Source organism: Salvelinus alpinus, chromosome 25, assembly GCF_045679555.1.
Source record: "Salvelinus alpinus chromosome 25, SLU_Salpinus.1, whole genome shotgun sequence".
Taxonomy (NCBI): domain Eukaryota; kingdom Metazoa; phylum Chordata; class Actinopteri; order Salmoniformes; family Salmonidae; genus Salvelinus; species Salvelinus alpinus.
The window spans coordinates 9,077,492-9,099,005 of NC_092110.1; the positions used below are offsets into that span (position 1 = coordinate 9,077,492).

Here is a 21,514-nt window from a genome sequence, read left to right on the forward strand (position 1 = left end):
TGACTAAGGCAAACCCTTGTTGATTGACCTTTTTTTTTTTTTTAAATAAGTAAAACAAAGATGCTTTTAGTATAAACAGTGCTCATCCACTTTTATTTCAAAGCTGTGTAATCCATCAAACCAAATGGGAAAGAAATGACATGAATGGTCCATTAACTACAAAACATACAAAATAATTTCTGTCTTTCTTGTATAGCTGTCCTGTCAGTAGGTGTGTGTGACGAGTGAAGAACCCGCAGAATTGAGTTTACATGTTGTCTTCTTCAGAGTCATCCTCCTCCTCCAAAGAATCCTATGGTGGAAGCAAGAAGCATTGTGAATCAGACACCAGAAAGACAGACTAATGTTATCACGATAGCAGAAATGACTTCGATACCAGATTTAGTATCACGATACTCAATAACACCCCCCCCCCCCCAAAAAAGCAATTTTTTGCACAAAAGAGAAAAACAAGTATTTTAATAGAACAAACAATTTTGTATTTTTTTTCTTTTTCTACGTCCACAACAATGCTTAAACCACATCTGGAGATCACTTTGAGGTCTGGGGGAAAAATACATGATTTGAGTGTAGTTAGCCTGCTAAATAAAGTGCACCTACCACTTTGTTTAGCAGTGTTTCTGTAGCACGTGAAGGAGTTTGCAAAATAAATGCCCACAAAATGGATGTAAAAAACCATGATTCTGCCCAGTAGGCATAGGCTACTTTGTACTTACAGTGCATTCGTAAAGTATTCAGACCACTTTACTTTTTCCACTTTGTTACGTTAGTCTTATTCTAAAATTAATTAAATAATTTCCCCCCTCATCAATTCACACACAGTATGCCATAATGACAAAGTGAAAACAGGTTTAGAGTTTAAGCACCTGGATGATCATCAAGACTCTTGGAAGAATGTTCTATGGACAGATGAGTCAAAAGTATAACTTTTTGGACAACATGGGTCCCAGTATGCCTGGCGAAAACCAAACTACATTCCACAGTAAGAACCTTATACCAAAGGTCAAGCATGGTGGTGGTCTGTATCAGAATTCTACAGGAGAATGACAGGCCATCCCGTCTGAGCTGAAGCACAGCTGGGTCATGCAGCAAGACAATGATCCAACACACAATCAAGTCTACATGAAAATGGCTAAAAAGAAACAATTTTAAAGTTTTGGAATGGCCTAGTCAAAGTCCAAACCTAATCCCAATTGAGATGTGGCAGGACTTGAAAGGGGCAGTTCATGCTTGAAAACCCACAAATGTCTCTAAGTTAAAGCAGTTCTGCATGGAAAAGTGGGCCAAAATACCTCTACTGCAACGTGAGACACTGATCAACAACTACTACAGGACGCGTTTGGTTGGAGTCATTGCAGCTAAAAGTGACAACCAGTTAAGTGTAAGGGGGAAATTCATTTTCCACACGGGCATTGGATGTTGCTTAACTTTGTTTATGAAATAAGTATGTCATTGTTGTTATCTGTTCTCTCAGGTTATCTTTATCTAATATTAGGTTTTGGTTGAAGATCTGATAACATCCAGTATCAAAAATATTCAAAAGTGGAGAAGATTAGAAAGGGGGCAAATACAGTGCTGTGAAAAAGTATGTAAACTAGCATTTATTTATCCTGCAATAGATGTCATTCAATTGGTAATTCGTTTTTGTCTTGGTCGAATGCATCTTAAGGGGAAAGTAAGCAGATTACATTCAGAGTTTGGGTAATCCAAGTTATGTTACTGATTACAATTTTGTACAGGTGACTAACTGACTACATCTAGAAAGTAACCTACCCAACCCTGCTAACAGATACACAAAGTGGTCGACATATGCACACCCAGACAGGCATTCCCATGCCGGTGCTTCTTCAGAAAGCTGCAGGGAATACAAACACTGATGCATTCTGTTAATGTCTTGTAATCGTTTGGCCAAATTTATCATATTTTCTAATAAGTTTAATAACACATTTAGCTCATTTTCAAACATGAGACATTTGATAGAAGCGAAAGTGACAAATTCTAATACCCAACCGTTTTTCATGTTATAGTTTCAGTACGCCGTGCAACACTAACAGATACTGTATAATGGTGGTTTAGTGAACCACGCTCGTGTGATGAGTAACCTTGCCTGGGACCTGAAGACTAGTTAGCTCCCTGGGCTAAAACCTAGGATTTTAGCTCAGAAGGCTAACAGTCTTGTGGCGCAAAGGAAACCCAAGTTCGATCCATAGACATACAGTGCCTTCAGAAAGTGATTCTTTCTGGGTAAGTCTCTAAGAGCTTTGCACACCTGGTTTGTACAATATTGCAGATTATTCCTTTTAAAATTCAAACTCTTAAGTTGGTTGTTGATCACTGCTGGATTTCCCCCCAAACATAATGCATTCTATTCAGGACATGAAGTTAATTTCTTTGCTCTGTTAATTAGCGTAGTATTGTGGAGTAATTACAATGTTGTTGATCCATCCTCAGTTCTACCACAGCCAATAAACTAACTGTTTTAAAGTCACCATTGGCATCATGTTGAAATCCCTGAGCAGTTTCCTTCCTCTCCGGCTACTGAGTTAGCGAAGGACGCCTGTATCGTTCTAGTGACTGGGTGTATTGATACACCATCCAAAGTATAATCAATAACTTCACCATGCTCAAAGGGTTATATTCAATGTCTGCTTTTTTTTTTACCCATCTACCCTTGTTTGCAAGGCATTGGAAAAACTCCCTGGTCTTTTTGGTCGAATCTGTTTTTGAAATTCAGGGCTCAACCTTACAGATAATTGAATGTGTACAGTACAGAGATGAGGCAGTCATAAAAAAAACTATGTTAAACACCATTATTGCACACAGAGTGAGTCCATGCAACTTATCATGTGAGTTAAACACATTTTGACTAAATTTATTTAGGCTTGTCATAACAAAGGTGTTGAATACTTATTGACTCATTATGGGGTATTGTGTGTAGGCCAATGGCACAATCTCAATTTATTCCATTTTAAATTCAGTTTGTAACCACAATGTGGGAAAAATACTTTGAAGGTACTGTTGTTTTGAACCCAGGTCACAGAAATGCCATGCAACAAACTGGTGGTCGTGGTACATACCTTAGCATACTTCTCTGCCTCCACCCTGATGTCTTTAGGAACCAGCTCGTGCTTTCCATTTGTCACTGGTGAAGGGAAATGAAGGTCATAAGTTATGCATAACATTGATTTGACTGGATCGGGCGGGGGCCGTCACGTAGCTGGTCAAAACCGGTGATGATGAAGCGTCCGACAGAATCCTAACCCATTACTGCACATGCATGCAATACATCACTTAGTTATGAGCTGGGTTAACTTTCAGATTTGAGTGGAACACTGCTCACGCCAGGGTTTCCGTTAAAAAATGAGGCGCCGAACATTTGACCGGCAGCATTTTAATTTAGCGGACATTTGAGAAATTTACCAGACCCTTTTGGATTGGGTGCATAACCTGATTAGGGCATCCACCCACGGTGCTCAGAATGACATTTCGATTATGGTAATTCATATTAACAGAACATGCAAGTCGAGGATGCAACAATGTGCGGTCCGTCTTACCGAATTCTGACACGCACTTTGAAGATGTTAGAATACCTGTCCACATTTACTTTTCCTCAGCCAACAAGACCAGTAACCAACAGCAAAATCACTAGCCTATCTCAATCTGCTATCCCCCATAGTAGAAAAGTTGACCTATTCTATTGGTCAGCTTGTTGAGAAAGAAATAGCCTATTCCAAAACAGACTCTGGGACAGTTGTGGGACGATAGGTCCCAAATTCACACAACCAATAGGCTACATAAAAGAAAATAGAGGGGAAAAAGGAATGAGTGACGCAACAGATCAGAACGTTTAGCTTAATGTTGATGAACCATTATTTCTTCACATTATAAGTGCAGCAATGCGCAAATGTTCATTCCATAATGCAATTAGCAGGAAACCACAGTTATCAAAAGCTCACTGCACATGCCGTCGGTTTCATGTGACAGATGAAAATATCTGTTAGAAATTTAGAAAGAGGGGTGATTGAATATGCAACTACTAGCATGGGTTGCTAATATGACTAAAAGTGTGCCTTTGGTTACTGGACAATGAAAGAAAGTTTATATAAAATAATTGCATCCACAGATATGGTCTGATTTTGGCTACTTTCAAGCCAGGTAAGACATGCCTCATAATACGTAGTAAAACGTTCAGGTTTCAAACAATTAAGTATATGTTTTGAAAATGCAAAGTGGTGTGTGACAAGCTGATGAAGCCTGCCTTCAGTCTCTTCTACCATAACCCGTTCAAAGGCACATAAATCATCCGTCTTTCCCATTTACCATCTGAATGGCACACATACACAATCCTGGTCTCAATTGTCTCAAGGCTTTAAAAAATCCTTCTTTAACCTGTCTCCTCCCCTTCATCTACACTGATTGAAGTGGATTTAACAAGTGACATCAATAAGGGATCATAGCTTTCACCTGGACAGTCTGTCATGGAAAGAGCAGGTGTCTGTTTTGTACACTCAGTGTATATAAGAGAAAGCTGCATTACCTTCTCCAACCCAGCTGAGTTCCAACTCGAACGCTTTGTCTTTCACTTCATCGTGTACAATGTAGATTCTACAAAACCAAAAGTAAAACAGTACATATGAGTAATACTCAGTGCCTTGATTGAAGGCTATTGATGAGAATGAGCAACAGTAGGTGTATTCCTTTAATAAAATAAAAAACACTTACATTTTGGCCACCTCTTTTACCAACTCCCTGCAGGTCATGTCTTTCATCTGTTGATGGCAATGACATACAAAGATAAACAATGAAGATATTCCCATGTTTTAAGAAATTGGACAACTTGGCTAAATTAATATTCTTACCTGAAGCTTTTCAATTTCTGTCTTGGCGGCTTGCTTGGCTTTTCCAATAGCACATCCCCAGTAACCCTTAATAAAACAAACATTTCAGTGGCCACCTTGAACATTTTCACAACAACGTTACACATTTCACATCACTTTGAGGCTGCATGATGACATATAGAGATGGTAAAATAAACATTCCCTTCTGAGAATAGATTGCATAGTTCCAAACACCTTAAAAGGTCCAAATCAGCTGTCTTTTTAATCTTACTATTTAAATAATTTCTGGGTAACAATGAAGTACTTTCAATTAAAATGGTAAAAAATAAAATTTCTCAAGCAAGAATTTTGCTGGGCCTGTCTGGGGAGGGAAAAACGGAATATTAACTTATTGGTAGAAAGGTATTATTGGTCTATTCACTAATTTACCGCATGGTGATGTCACCATGGTAGGCCAAAACTCAATAACACAAACGGGCTGAAAGTTCAGGCAGTCTTTTCAAACCGCTCTTACACTAAAAGGGCATTATAATTTCCACAATATTATTCTAACCTGTGTGGAAATGTGATTTTCCTGTGTTTTATATATACATTTTTGACTGCACTGGGGCCTTTAAATGGCAATTTTCCCAGACCCAGATTAAACCTAGTCAAGGAGTAAACCACATGCTCATTGTAAAATCTCCATTGAGAATGCCTCTTACTCCTAGACTAGTCTTAATCTTGAGTCGGGAAACCGGCCCTAAGAGTGTAGTGTGACAACAGTAAGTTAATGAAATTAGACAACAGAGTTAGTTTAGTGATAAACACCCAAAACCTAACTCACAAATGAGATTCCAGAGGGATCAACCATGTACAGCTGAGGACCATCATCTTGATCGTAAGAGCCCAAGATGAAGCTGCATCCAAACGGCCGCACGGCACTGTATAACGTGTAGGCATGAACGTACATGGCCACTCTCTCAGAGAGATACTGTAAAGAGAGATTATATGCAACTCAAGGAATATGACTGTCCATAGGATTTAGGGACAAAGCAATTCAGAATATGTCGCCAAAATAGGTTAGTATAGTCACAGTTAACCAGTTGAATCAGGCGTGGTAGTCCTGTAATGGAATATATCAAATATGTGGAACTGACAGGGTAACCGAGGAGGAGTTTGAGGGAAACACCGATGAATAGCAACAGAATCAATCATTTTTACCTTCAGTGGGATGTTGTGTCCATAGTTGGATCTGAAGTTGGAGGCCTCCTCTCTGGCCACCTCAGACAGGGATCGAGCATCAGCCAGTAGTCCAGCCACTGCCTATGGGTAAGAAAGTTAAAGGCAGATTCAGCAATGCACAAGGTAAACAGCAGAGTCGGGACGACTTCCACAACAACTAAGAGTGTTAGGCTTGATGTTAAACTTCTCCATTATTATGGTCCAGCAGCACTCATATGGCAGCAGCATGAAACACATTCTTGGCCATACCAGATAGAGTGCATCGCGCTTATCTGCAATATCTGTGGTGCTCGTGGCAACGTTGTATAATCGCTGAGTCTCATTTTAACGAATTAACATTTGAACCTGCCTTTATTCGCCCTTTCTATGAGATGAACTGGTAATGAAGATCAATCCCTGCTTTAAAAACAGGTGAACGCAAAAAAACTCTGGTTGAAAACTGTCTGTTGCATTGATATTAGTCAGAAACATTGATACAACTGTAGAAATTGACTACAAAGTGTTAATAGCATAATTTGTCACAAAGTCAGTACCTTCCAAAACAAGAGATTTGCGAGATTTATGGAAGCTGTTCCATTCCTAGATCCATTTCGATCATCCTATGTAACCGGTGTGAAATTGCTAGCGTGCTAGCGGTGCACGCTTTGAGACTTTGAATTAGTAGTCTTCCTTGCTCTGCAACTCTATTCAATCGTACGGCAGAAACTAGACAGACAGACCTGCCCACATTACACAGCGCCTCATACTTGTTCAGATAAGACAACGCGTCACCAATGTTATGTTGAAAGTAAGGTTGAGTGCTATTACAATAGCATCGTCTATTTACGATGATTGACAGCCATCGTAGATTGTGACGACGTTGTGATGTGACACGCGATGGTTTAGCCTATTTGAACTTGACTGGCGCCCCACAGTAAAGAACAGAGTCTCGCAGCACACTAAGAGTAATTAGCCTATTCCTATAGCCTATTTCAATAAAAATGTTATACAGAACACAAGACAGATTAACATTCCTCAATGTAGGCTAGACAAAGCGAGAAATTATACCAAAGCACCCCAAAATGTCCAGTCAGAAAATCTCCCTCTGTTGGATGCATGGGCTATAGCCTAAACCTATTAATTGTTTTATTTTTATAATGGATACTCCTTAACCATCTTGTGTTTCTATTCGATAGGCTCCAACAGACATGGCGCCAACAGATATGGTCACCCTGTTCCTAGCCAACTTCTCAGTGTTTTTTGGTGTGTTATTTCGTATTATTTGCTCAGAACGTTTCTAGCATTATTACCTATAGCCGAAAATAACTTTTGGATATTAGATCGGCAGTCACTCTCCAGCATTTTGACCAAAAATTAGACATTCCTGAATTGGATCCTATGTTTGTACCACCGCCCCCTAAAAGCAAATATGAGGAAAATGCAACCAAAGCTTTATCAACACATCGCCTGCGCTACACGCTCATCAAGAAATCTTGACCATTGCTACTCCCCCGCGCTCCCTTTGGCAAATCCGATCACGCCTCCATTCTGCTACTTCCTTTGCTCCTGCGAGCTCTCGTTTTCCACAGCCGACGTGAAGACATTTAACCGTGTTAAGCCTCGCAAGGCTGGCGGCCCAAACGGCATCCATAGCCACATCCTTAGATTATGTGCAGACCAGCTGGCTGGAGTGTTTACGGATATATTCAATCTCTCCCTATCCCAGTCTGTAGTCCCCATTTCTGTCATCATGAAGTGCTTTGAGAGGCTAGTTAAGGATCAAACCTCCACCTTACCCGACACCCTAGACCCACTACAATTTGCATACCACCCCAACAAATCCATGTATGACAGCCTGCAGGGAAGTGGTGTGGGCCCTGGCGGAGTGGTGCCAGGAAAAAATGAAGGAGATGATGGTGGACTTCAGGAGACAGCACGCCCCCATCCACATGGGTAGCAGTGGAGAGTGAAAAGCTTCAAGATTATCTGCATGCACATCACTGACAACCTGAAATAATCCATCCACACAGACAGTGTAGTGAAGCGAAACAGCACCTCTTCAACCTCAGAAGGCTGAAAAATTCAGCTTGGTCCCTAAGACCCTCGCAAACATCTACAGATGCACCATTGAGAGCATCCTGTTGAACTGCATCACTGCCTGGTACGGCTACAGCACCGGACGCAACCGCCTCTCCAGAGGGTGGTGCGTGTGGTCAGCCCAACGCATCACCGGGGGCACACTGCCTGCACTCCAGGACATCTACAGCGTTATTTCCCAAATATTATAGCCTACAAAGATTTTCTCCTAAAGTTGTGGCTTTCAAAAATAACAACAATGAAACTCTCAATCACAGCTTTATTATAGAAATAATATTGTTCTATTATTTTGCAAGGCAAATAAGCAATTATTACAAGTTCTGAAGACAGACTGATTCTATCCAGCCCATATCATGACCGTAAGATAGCCCGTTCCTCAGACAGTCACTGCTCCATCACAGACTGCCACACACAAACCTCCAAATGGCACCGAAGCACTATGCCACTCGCCAGTGACTTGATAAGCAGATTTAGTTAACGTGGCCTGCCTGCTCAATGTGCTACTAGCTAGCTTCATTGACAAACAGATTAAACTAGCTTGTGATTTTGGGAAATGATAAACAGTGTGTAGCTAGTTTGACAGCTTTCTGAAGTTGTAGAAATGTTGTCAGAAATAAGTCCTGAGGGAAGCAGCAGCCGTGTCGATAGTGTCAGGATTGCAGTACTAGGTAGTTTTCATGCACATTTAACTAGAGAGATACTGCACCAAATAATTTTAGCTAGATGTAAAATTGCACAACTACACGGAACCCAAACCGGCTGCGCGCGTGCGCTATCGTGCATAAATGTATTTTGCCCCCCCACACCAAACACGATCACGACACGCAGGTTATAATATCAAAACAAACAACATTAATTTGGGGACAGGTCGAAAAGCATTAAACATGTATGGCAATTTAGCTAGTTAGCTTGCACTTGCTAGCTAACGTTAATTTGTCCTATTTAGCTAGCTTGCTGTTGCTAGCTAATATGTCCTGGGATATAAACATTGAGTTGTTATTTTACCTGAAATGCACAAGGACCTCTACTCCGACAATCAATCCACACATAAAACGGCCAACCGAATCGTTTCTAGTCATCTCTCCTCCTTCCATGCTTTTTCATCGTTTAATTTATATGGTGATCGCATCTAAACTTTCATTGTATTACCACGACTACCGGCAAAACAGTCTTTCTATCGCCCACGTGGGTATAATCAATGAGGAGATGGCACGTGGGTACCTGCTTCTATAAACCAATGAGGAGATGGGAGAGGCAGGACTTTCAGCGCAATCTGCGTCAGAAATAGGAACGACTTCTATTTTAGCCCATGGCGTCGCAGACGCTTGTTGGCGCGCGCGAGCAGTGTGGGTGCAATAATTGAATAACATGGATTTCTAAATTTATTTTGCGACGCTCGCGCACGCGACGTGTCCGGTCTGGTCAGCATGTAGACCTCTGACAAAAACTTCAATTTATTACAGATTTCTTGATTTATCTTAGATTCAGTCTGACTATTTTGAGAGTGAAATGTTTTTACCATGACTCAAGAGGGACAAACATAACACACCCAACCACATCCCCAATACCCAAATCCAGCAGCAGAATTCAGTCCCCCCCCAAGATCTTTCGAGATGAATATATGGGGTTGACAACGTCATGACAAATGCAAGAGCAACCCAGAGGTAAAAGTCTGTGTGTTGTCACTCTGATCAGTCAGATAGCTAGCAACATTGACTAGAAGCTGGTGTGTGGTTAATTGTAGAAGGCTTGTTTCAGCTAGCTGTATTTTGTTATTGATACCATCTCTTGTTTTGAAGTGTTTAGTTGCTTGTCACGTCTATGCTAATGTAGCTAGGGTTAGCCAGCTAGCCAACCAATAACTGTAACAAAACAAGTGCATTAAGTAAAACTTTTTATGTTTTCAATAAAGATTTGCAGACAAGCTCAGAAATATAGCTTACATGTTGTCAATAATCCTATGATTATAAGACAACCCATCTGTTTTTTGGTTAGTCAGTTTTGTTGGTAAACACTCTACCCGTAATTACACTATGGATGTGGTCTGGATGAATACATACCATTCCTACGTGACGGTCAACATTGAAGATGCGCTTGTTTGAGCCTTGTTCATAAAGTTTGGAGAGAATCAATTTCTCAACACCGAACACAACCCCATCCTTGCATCGGATCCCAATTGCTGTGCTGTAAGGAGAAAGAACAAGAACCAACAAATTGAGACACTTGGGTTATTTTCCATCATGTGGGTACTGCATTGAAAACACTCAAACAGGGAAGGATAATATACCTGCTGTTTTCTACTGCCTTCATTGCATATTCCACCTGGAATACCCTTCCATCAGGTGAAAAGGTGGAGGCAGACAAGTCATACTAGAAAGGGAAAGAGTTTTAGATGTTATATTTTGAAGGCCACCGCTGTTGAGATAACATAGCTACACTTGTCATTGACAGGAACTGTCAGACTTTATACCTTTACATCAATCTAACCAAACTCAAGGGTGTCAATTTTCAAAATATTACCTAGCAAAAACCATGGAAGTAGCTTCATGATAGGCCTGAATTGTTAACCCACGACTGTGTGGCCACGCACGACTCCAACACCAACATCAAGCTGACGACATGATGGTGGTAGGCCTGATCACCGGCGACGATGAGTCAGCCTACAGGGAGGAGGTCTGACCCGGCAGTGTGGTTCCGAAGCAACAACCTCTCCCTCAATGTCAGCAAGACCAAGGAGCTGATCATGGACTACAGGAAACGGGGGGGGGTCGAGCACACCCCCATCCACATCGACAGGGCGCGCACCACCGCTAACTAGCTAGCCATTTCACATCGGTTACACCTACAAGATGCTACTACTCGATCTTATATCCTGTTGCCTTGTCACCTTATCCCTATACATTTCTACCTCCATCACGCCAGTATCCCGGCACATGTAAATATGGTACTGGAACTGACTTTTTAAATATTTCCTGTATATAGTATGCTTACCTCATATTTAATATTCCTCGTGTGCTTTTTTTCTAGTAATATATTGTTATTGATTATTGCATTGTTGGGTTTTGAGTTTGCAATTAAGACATTTTACTGTACTTGTGCATGTGACATTACAATTTGAGTAATCCCATTTTTACATTACAGGTGCCAGCGCGTCATTCTAGCTATTTAAAAAGATTTTTAAAACTTGTAAATATCACGTGAAATTCATTTTACCCAGTGGTGAAATAAAACCTTTGTTTAGCGATAGGAGAGCAACCAATACCCAACACCATTCGGTTGAATTTGTTTCAATTTCGATTTAGATCAGCCAGCATTGCTAATTTAGCTAGCTAACGTTAGCTGCAGTACAAGTGAGTCAGCAGGCATGACAACTAGTTAGCTTGCTAGTTCTGTAGGGAAATAACTAACGTTACTTAGGTAGGTAGCAGTAACCAATGTAAAATGTGTTTCACTCTACATACTGTTAGATCTTAAACGAATGACGTATTTTAATGTGTTATTAGTTATCTACTACTGTAAAACCTAAAACTACCAGAGCAGCCACAGTTAGCTAACATTAGCAAGTTGGCTAACTTTGTTGCTAACTTGTCCAAGAATGAGCCGGTGCTAACAAGTTACCAAATCTTTCGTTTGTTAGCATACAACTGTATAACGAGCAGTATCTTAGCTATCAAACTTACCCCAGTTCCTATTGAACTCATTGTGTTGAAAACTTAAAAAACTCCTTTAATACAACTCCGTCTGATGTGTTTCAGCACATCTCAGTCATTCACCAACCAACAAGAAAATGCCTTTACGTACAACAGCAGCCGCACTGAACATGCAAAAATACTGCCACCTACTGTGGTGGAGTGTAATCGTAGCGGGAGGGGTGGAAGTGCACAACTCATCATAAACATCTACAGGAAGATTTTATACACTAGTCATACTCATTTTAAAATACTATAGTCTTCAATGTTTAACCTCATTTCAAAATTAAGAGATTTAATCGGTAATACACTGGTAAACAAACTAAGTTGTTCCTAGGCTGTCATTGAAAATAAGAATTTGTTCTTAACTGACTTGCCTAGTTAAATAAAGGTAAAATATATATATATTTTTAAGTTCAGCAGTTAACTTGTCATCAATTCTGGCTACATTTCCACCTGCAAACTGCCCTAATCTATAACAGAAGCGCCCCCCTACCGTGTGTTTCTTTACATTCATACATTTAATTCAGTTCCTTCTCTTTTCTCAACATTCGTGGGAGAAGTATGTGTATTGATGTTTATGAATGATTTAGTTTAGCTAATCATCGACTGCTCCCTGGTGGACAAAAGTTACGCAATAACAAAATTCCACTTGGAATGTAAACTTCCTCAATCCACAGAAACCACTGTAAGCACTGTAGCGGTGTGCTATCAGTTGCGTAAATACTTAAATAGGTTTTTATTGGCACAGATAAACTGGTCTCTGGTCACATTTCTGATTTTGTGGTAAGTGCTTCAACAATGTAACGCTATACTGTCTTGTGAAAAGAAAAGTTACATGGTTAGTTAGCTACATTAGCTATTTTCCAATTAAGTTAGCTAGCTTTGCTTGTTAACTTTAGCTTGATAGCTACCTAGCTTGACCCAGGGGGTGGATCTTTGCTTGACACTCGCGGCTGAGAAAGCAGCAAATTCATTTATGATATTTGTACACGTGGCGAATGTTTTTAGATTCGAAATGTGTGCAAAACTTTGATTAAGAACACGATAGCGACACGAACTCAATGTTAGGGTTTGGCTATAGCTTCCATGTCAACTAACGTTATTTGACATATTTTAGGCATGCCACAGCAAATATAGGTATATGGGTATAATATGCTTGTTATAATACTGCATCACACAACGTTATTTGGCTGTCAAGAAAGTGTACAATACAAATGGTATCTGATTTCTATAATGTAGCCTAGTCAACTTGAGTTTGGGCAGCAAAACAATGTTGTACTATGCATTTAGGACTATACAAAATAAGATATGTTATGGTGTGAATCCCTACCTCAGTATGTGAACCCCTCAAACACAGACCAGACTGTTATTTTAGTGGCAAAAAGTAGGGTGCATAATAGCAATGTACTAGGACATCATTGTTTACTCAGGGAGATTGTTCAAGATTGACTTCGAAATTGGACGTCTATCCATTAGGAGTTCAGGAAATGCCTTCAAAACCGGCCATTATATTTTAACCCTATCCCAAACGTTAACCCTTACCTTAACCATTCGGAAGGAGTGCCTACACTTAGCCCTTAAATAGGAAGTTTACCTAAAATCCAACATTTACCAAGTGATTCCATACATTGAAACTAGTTAGATGGAGTTTGCCTTCTCCCCCTCCCTCTCCGTGCAGTCTAGAACTGGAAAGCTGCAAAAAAAAATGGGTCACATGACGTGTCATTGTGCACTGCTAGCTCTGTTCCGTTGTCAGTCGACGAGCAATTGAGAAATCTACGAATTGTTGAACAATTCTTTGTTTTATTGAAAGCCATATGCTTTCAATAAAACAAAACAATTCTTTGTTTTATTGAAAGCCGTACGCCTTCAATAAAACAAAGAATTTGTCCACAATTCGTGAATTTCTCAATTGGTCTAGCGACTCCTTGTGGCAGGCTGGGCGCCTGCAAGCTGATGACAGTAGTCCGTTGAATGGTGTTTCCTCTGACACATTGGTGCGGCTGATTTCCGGGTTAAGCAAGCAGTGTGTTAAGAAGTAGGCGGCTAGGCGTGTCATGTTTCGGAGGATGCGTGTCTCAGTTACAGCGATGAGACAAGGTCTAGCAATTAGTGAGACAATGGGGTAAAAACTACAAAAATCAGCTTCTTGATATGCCATACCTGTCAGGCAAAGGATAAATGTTCACTAACAGGGATGTAAACATTTGTACACAGAATTTGAGAGAAAGAAGCTTTTTGTGCATATGGAACATTTCGGGGATCTTTTATTTCAGCCTATGAAACATGGGACCAACACTTTACATGTGCGTTTAAATTTTTGTTCAGTATAAATTGGCCTGTGTGTATTTTCGTTAGTCATCATGTATCTTATTTATCCAACACAACTATCACACGCGCACAGGATACAGAGCCTATTTTGATTAGAGATTTCTCCTGAAGCTCCTCAGCTGGTTGCTGCTGGAGTAAAACAGGTGATTTTATAAGCCCATTCATTGCGCAAAAATTCTAAATGCAATTGTGGGTTAAAAACTGTTTTAGTGCACAATTAAAAATATCTACTATTTTTATTTATCAACTTGTAATTGAAGCGCACCTCCCATTCACCATTCAAATGCAGGCAACAGGCTATCAGCGCGTCACTCATCACTTTACAATGTGAGCTGGAGGCAGTATGCATTTTGAAAACATAATTGTTTGAAACCTGAATGTCTTATTTCATATTATTATCATATTATGAGGCATGTCTTACCTTGCTTCAAAGTAGCCTATAGGCAAATCCCACCATGGAAACATGGAGGCAATTCTTTTTATAAAGACTTCATAGGCGGATTGTGAGTTTCAAGTTTGGGGAAACGTACAATTTATCCTTCCATTTCTCTAGTTTTGCGTGCCAGTTTTGAATTTTCATATGCACATTTTCATGGAACAGTTTAATTTCAATAATAACGTTTTTGATTATTAAAATCATTGTCATGTGGTTAATTATAAAAATAGGAATGAAAATGATGAAAAGGTCAAAGTCAACTAATGCGAGATCACCAGCCTCTGCCATATGGACACATTGATACATTGTGATCCATTGGTGGCTAAAGAAATGAGCGCATGGAACTTATAGCCTATAGGCCAATGCAGCAGTAGGCCTATAACTTCCATTGCTCTTTCACACCAAGGATTGATGATTATCGAGGGGTGTATTGGGTGGAAAGATTTTTCAAATAGCTTACTGTGATGAACAATAGTTTTAATATATTATGATTCGCAATGGATGTTAAACACTTAACTACATTTCCACGCAGCAGGCCAGGTACTTCTATGCTTGCTCAGGCGGGTGCATTCCCTCAATGTTATCAGGACAGAGAAACCAGACACGTGCTCATTGCTCACATGGAGCACTCCAAACAAAAGACAATGAAAAAATGTATGATGATTAGGGATGCACAATATATCGGTGAACATATCGGAATCGGACGATATTAGCTAAAAATGACAACATCGGTATCGGCCTGATGTCTAGTTTAACGCCAATGTGCAAAACTGATGTCAAAGCTGATGTGCATACCTATATAACGTAATGATGCCAAGTAAAATGTTGCCTTACACGTGCAACACAGCATTCCTAACCTAGCTCACAATGTCTGCTCTGTGGATCGAGCAGTCAATAAGTCGAGCAGTCATTTGAAAGAGTAAGAACATTTCAGCGAGACAACTCAAAGGAGAAATCCATTAACGCCAAGATAAGGGAATTCATTGCCCTTGACAATCAACCATTCTCTGTCGTGGATGATGTTGGCTTTCGCCAACTGGTCTAGCACCGGTACACATGTTGCCCTACCAGAGTTGCACAGTAATAGCATCACTGCTATTAGCTTCATGACATTTTATGGAACGCCGTTTGGGTTTTTGCGTCTCAAAAAAGATACACGTCAAATAACACTATTTGACGCGTTAAATAAGCTTTTAATTTGACGCATCAAATAACACAGTTCTATTATAGAATGTTGTGTGTTCTGAATTTGCACGTGCAAGCCAAGCGCCACCACTACTATCAGTAGCAGTCAAAGCTGTACAAAAAAGTCTGCAAACAACCAAACACCGGCCACGAATGATGTGTTTACAATACCGAGTTGGTGGTAAAGGATTATTTGTTTGACCGCAACTTCTGGGGTAGCTAGCTTTAGCTTGGCACCTAGCTAGCACCAATACAACCAGCCTGAAAACAATGACCAGTAGAAACAGTAGTCATTTTCATTATTCTTAGCAATGATTTAGGAATCCTTGTGAGTAAGTATTAGCTAGGTAGCCACTTGTTGTTCGCCTATTGAAATTGAACTTCAGTTCATGAAATTAAATAGATAGCCAGCCACTTAACCCTGTTGCCCAAAGCTAACGTTATAAGCAGCCAGCTAGCTTCATCTGGCTAATGAGGCCTGACCGGACCGGGTTATGTGTTGTGAAGTTAGTCATAATAAGGATTAGGCACAATAGTGGAATTTGCGGTTTGCCTTCAAAATAAAAGTACCTCTTTGAAAGTGATGCAGAAGGTTACAATTGGTGGAATCATGCCATATTTAGACTAGATAATGTTACACAAGGTTGGAATGTGAAGCAAGGAAATGGGGTATCAGTCTACTCGGTGACACCCACAGAACACAACTGTGAAGAGTTTACGCAAATATTAGCATTGTAGCTCTTATCGCGGGACTGTGACTGTGTGAAATCACCTCCCCAGTCAGGCTATTGTGTGTATTGACATTGATATTGCACTGTACAGCTTTACCTAAGGATTGGGGATCAATGAATATAATATATTTTTTCCCAATGTCCTCCTCAGAGTTATCAGACTCCAAAACATCCACGCAGTATTGTTTTTCTTTGGGAATAGTGTTCAATACACATAGGTTGACAATAAATGTGGCTCAATTCACAGTTGTTTCAGTTGCATAATAGCTACTATGCTAATGTACTCTGGGTGTCACTGAGTAGACTGATACCCCATGTCAATGAGCCACAATCCATAGGTAAGGCTGTACAGTGAAATAAGTAAATCAAATCAAATCAAATTTTATTAGTCACATACACATGGTTAGCAGATGTTAATGCGAGTGTAGCGAAATGCTTGTGCTTCTAGTTCCGACAATGCAGTAATAACCAACAAGTAATCTAACCTAACAATTCCACAACTACTACCTTATACACACACACAAGTGTAAAGGGATAAAGAATATGTACATAAAGATATATGAATGAGTGGTGGTACAGAACGGCATGGCAAGATGCAGTAGATGGTATAGAGTACGGTATATACATATGAGATGAGTACTGTAGGGTATGTAAACATAAAGTGGCATAGTTTAAAGTGGCTAGTGGTACATGTATTACATAAAGATGGCAAGATGCAGTAGATGATATAGAGTACAGTATATACATATGAGATGGGTAATGTAGGGTATGTAAACATTATATTAAGTGGCATTGTTTAAAGTGGCTAGTGGTACATTTTTACATAATTTCCATCAATTCCCATTTTTAAAGTGGCTGGAGTTGAGTCAGTATGTTGGCAGCGGCCGCTAAATGTTAGTGGTGGCTGTTTAACAGTCTGATGGCCTTGAGATAGAAGCTGTTTTTCAGTCTCTCGGTCCCTGCTTTGATGCACCTGTACTGACCTCGCCTTCTGGATGATAGCGGGGTGAACAGGCAGTGGCTTGGGTGGTTGTTGTCCTTGATGATCTTTATGGCCTTCCTGTGACATCGGGTGGTGTAGGTGTCCTGGAGGGCAGGTAGTTTGCCCCCGGTGATGCGTTCTGCAGACCTCACTACCCTCTGGAGAGCCTTACGGTTGTGGGCGGAGCAGTTGCCGTACCAGGCGGTGATACAGCCCGACAGGATGCTCTCGATTGTGCATCTGTAGAAGTTTGTGAGTGCTTTTGGTGACAAGCCGAATTTCTTCAGCCTCCTGAGGTTGAAGAGGCGCTGCTGCGCCTTCTTCACAACGCTGTCTGTGTGGGTGGACCAATTCAGTTTGTCCGTGATGTGAACACCGAGGAACTTAAAACTTTCCACCTTCTCCACTACTGACCCGTCGATGTGGATAGGGGGGTGCTCCCTCTGCTGTTTCCTGAAGTCCACAATCATCTCCTTTGTTTTGTTGACGTTGAGTGTGAGGTTATTTTCCTGACACCACACTCCGAGGGCCCTCACCTCCTCCCTGTAGGCCGTCTCGTCGTTGTTGGTAATCAAGCCTACCACTGTAGTGTCATCCGCAAACTTGATGATTGAGTTGGAGGCGTGCATGGCCACGCAGTCGTGGGTGAACAGGGAGTACAGGAGAGGGCTCAGAACGCACCCTTGTGGGGCCCCAGTGTTGAGGATCAGCGGGGTGGAGATGTTGTTACCTACCCTCACCACCTGGGGGCGGCCCGTCAGGAAGTCCAGGACCCAGTTGCACAGGGCGGGGTCGAGACCCAGGGTCTCGAGCTTGATGACGAGTTTGGAGGGTACTATGGTGTTAAATGCTGAGCTGTAATCGATGAACAGCATTCTCACATGGGTATTCCTCTTGTCCAGATGGGTTAGGGCAGTGTGCAGTGTGGTTGCGATTGCGTCGTCTGTGGACCTATTGGGTCGGTAAGCAAATTGGAGTGGGTCTAGGGTGTCCGGTAGGGTGGAGGTGATATGGTCCTTGACTAGTCTCTCAAAGCACTTCATGATGACGGAAGTGAGTGCTACGGGGCGGTAGTCGTTTAGCTCAGTTACCTTAGCTTTCTTGGGAACAGGAACAATGGTGGCCCTCTTGAAGCATGTGGGAACAGCAGACTGGGATAAGGATTGATTGAATATGTCCGTAAACACACCAGCCAGCTGGTCTGCGCATGCTCTGAGGACGCGGCTGGGAATGCCGTCTGGGCCTGCAGCCTTGCGAGGGTTAACACGTTTAAATGTTTTACTCACCTCGGCTGCAGTGAAGGAGAGCCCGCAGGTTTTGGTAGGGGGCCGTGTCAGTGGCACTGTATTGTCCTCAAAGCGGGCAAAAAAGTTGTTTAGCCTGTCTGGGAGCAAGACATCCTGGTCCACGACGGGGCTGGTTTTCTTTTTGTAATCCGTGATTGACTGTAGACCCTGCCACATACCTCTTGTGTCTGAGCTGTTGAATTGCGACTCGATTTTGTCTCTGTACTGGGACTTAGCCTGTTTGATTGCCTTGCGGAGAGAATAGCTACACTGTTTGTATTCGGTCATGCTTCCGGTCACCTTGCCCTGGTTAAAAGCAGTGGTTCGCGCTTTCAGTTTCACGCGAATGCTGCCGTCAATCCACGGTTTCTGGTTTGGGAATGTTTTAATCGTTGCTGTGGGTACGACATCGTCAATGCACTTCCTAATGAACTCGCTCACCGAATCAGCATATTCGTCAATATTGTTGTTGGACGCAATGCGGAACATATTCCAATCCGCGTGATCGAAGCAGTCTTGAAGCGTGGATTCAGATTGGTCGGACCAGCGTTGAACAGACCTGAGCGCGGGAGCTTGTTGTTTGAGTTTCTGTTTGTAGGCTGGAATTAACAAAATGGAGTCGTGGTCAGCTTTTCCGAAAGGGGGGCGGGGGAGGGCCTTATATGCGTCGCGGAAATTAGTATAACAATGATCTAGGGTTTTTCCAGCCCTGGTAGCACAATCGATATGCTGATAGAATTTAGGGAGTTTTGTTTTTAGATTAGCCTTGTTAAAATCCCCAGCTACGATGAATGCAGCCTCAGGGTGTGTGGTTTCCAGTTTACAAAGAGTCAGATAAAGTTCGTTCAGGGCCATCGATGTGTCTGCTTGGGGGGGAATATATACGGCTGTGATTATGATTGAAGAGAATTCCCTTGGTAGATAATGCGGTCGACATTTGATTGTGAGGAGTTCTAGATCAGGTGAACAGAATGACTTGAGTTCCTGTGTGTTGTTATGATGATCACACCACGTCTCGTTAATCATAAGGCATACCCCCCCGCCCCTCTTCTTACCGGAAATATGTTTGTTTCTGTCGGCGCGATGCATGAAGAAACCAGCTGGCTGCACCGACTCCGTTAGCGTCTCTTGAGTTAGCCATGTTTCCGTGAAGCAGAGCACGTTGCAATCCCTGATGTCTCTCTGGAATGCTACCCGTGCTCGGATTTCGTCAACCTTATTGTCAAGAGACTGGACATTGGCGAGTAGTATGCTAGGGAGTGGAGCGCGATGTGCCCGTCTCCGAAGCCTGACCACGAGACTGCCTCGTTTGCCCCTTTTTCGGCGTCGCACAGGGTCGCCGGCTGGGATCAGATCCATTGTATTGGGTGGAAGGCAAAACACTGGATCCGTTTCGGGAAAGTCATATTCCTGGTAGGAACGATGATGAGTTGACGTTAATCGTATATTCAGTAGTTCCTCCCGACTGTATGTAATGAAACCTAAGATTACCTGGGGTACCGATGTAAGAAATAACACATAAAAAAACAAAATACTGCATATTTTCCAAGGAACGCGAAGCGAGGCGGCCATCTCTTTTCGGCGCCGGAAGTATGTCCCCAATGCAATTCTAAAGTCTAATACATCCAGTGTGATTTCAACAGATTTTTGTCAAATTAACAAATTATTGTCTTTTGTTGATTTTATATAACAACATTCCAACCTCGTTTAGCATGATCTATTCAATTCTGGCATAATTCTACTATTTGTTTTCATTTGCATCACTGTCAATTATATGCTTTTAATTTGAAGGCGAACCGCAAAGTCCACTATTGTGGCTAATCCTTCTTGTGGCTAACTTCACATAGATGGGTCCGACCACCATTAATCAAATAAGGACTGTCTTATAAATTAGGGTTATTTTAGATGATGACACCTAGCTATATAGTAGGCTAGCTAACTATAGCTACTGAAACAGATTATGTCGTTTTGCTATGTTTTTGGGGAAGAACATTGTTTGCATCCATGAGCTAGCTAGCTTTTTTTATGACCAGCATTGTAGGTGCGCGATAAAACTTTACCAGCATCATAGCATACGTATCGATGAATCGTTGTGACAAATTAAATACGAGTGATAGTGTAATCAATGTGTAATAACTATGTAAAAAATGAATGAACGCATTCAATTATTATGTGACGTGCAGTCATATTCAGGTCCTGATTGGTCAACAAGCTTATTTGACACGTCAAATAGTGTTATTTGACACGCAAAGACCCAAACAGCTTTCCATAGTATGAGAGATCCTGGTTGAGAATGAAACAACTGAAGAAATGCACAACGAAACAGCACATCAAGTATGTGAAAGAAATAGGTTTTGATTATGTTTTACTGGTAATGGGGACATGCGTAAATGCCAACAAAATAACTTTTTGGTTGGTGTGTGTGTGTGTGTGTGTGTGTAACCTTTATTTAACGAGGCACGTCAGTTAAGAACAAATTTGTATTTACAATAGCGGCCTACCCCGGCCAAACCCGAACGACGCTGGGCCAATTGTGCGCCGCCCAATGGGACTCCCAATCACGGCCGGATGTGATACAGCCTGGATTCAAACCAGGGACTGTAGTGAAGCTTCTTGCACTGAGATGCAGTGCCTTAGACCGCTGCGTCCATGTGTGTGTGTTAACTATTTAAATGTACTAGAATGCTTAAAAGGCCTCAAAAATGTTAAATATCGGTATAAGGTTTTTTGGCA

At 41.4% G+C, this 21,514-nt stretch overlaps 2 protein-coding genes across 5 annotated transcripts in view; one reads left to right on the forward strand and one right to left on the reverse strand.

Moving 5' to 3' along the window:
- Positions 1–64: 64 nt before the first annotated feature.
- On the reverse strand, positions 65–12,021 carry LOC139553326 (proteasome subunit alpha type-3-like). The gene is made up of 10 exons (XM_071365534.1): positions 11,819–12,021; positions 10,426–10,508; positions 10,199–10,322; positions 6,042–6,143; positions 5,665–5,811; positions 4,860–4,925; positions 4,723–4,769; positions 4,538–4,605; positions 3,078–3,142; positions 65–292 (listed from the first exon to the last, which is right to left on the reverse strand). Exons 1-10 carry the CDS (start codon positions 11,837–11,839, stop codon positions 248–250), a joined length of 768 nt encoding a protein of 255 aa, XP_071221635.1. The 5' UTR covers positions 11,840–12,021; the 3' UTR covers positions 65–247.
- Positions 12,022–12,329: 308 nt separating this feature from the next.
- The window catches only part of mipol1 (mirror-image polydactyly 1), a 77,963-nt gene continuing 68,778 nt past the window's right edge, over positions 12,330–21,514 (forward strand). For 3 of the 4 annotated variants that reach the window (XR_011670634.1, XM_071365537.1, XM_071365538.1), the window contains exon 1: positions 12,330–12,613. The gene's annotated coding sequence lies outside the window, so the exon portion shown is untranslated. The remainder of the gene's footprint in view (positions 12,614–21,514) is intronic. The other variant, XM_071365539.1, reaches the window with a different exon arrangement.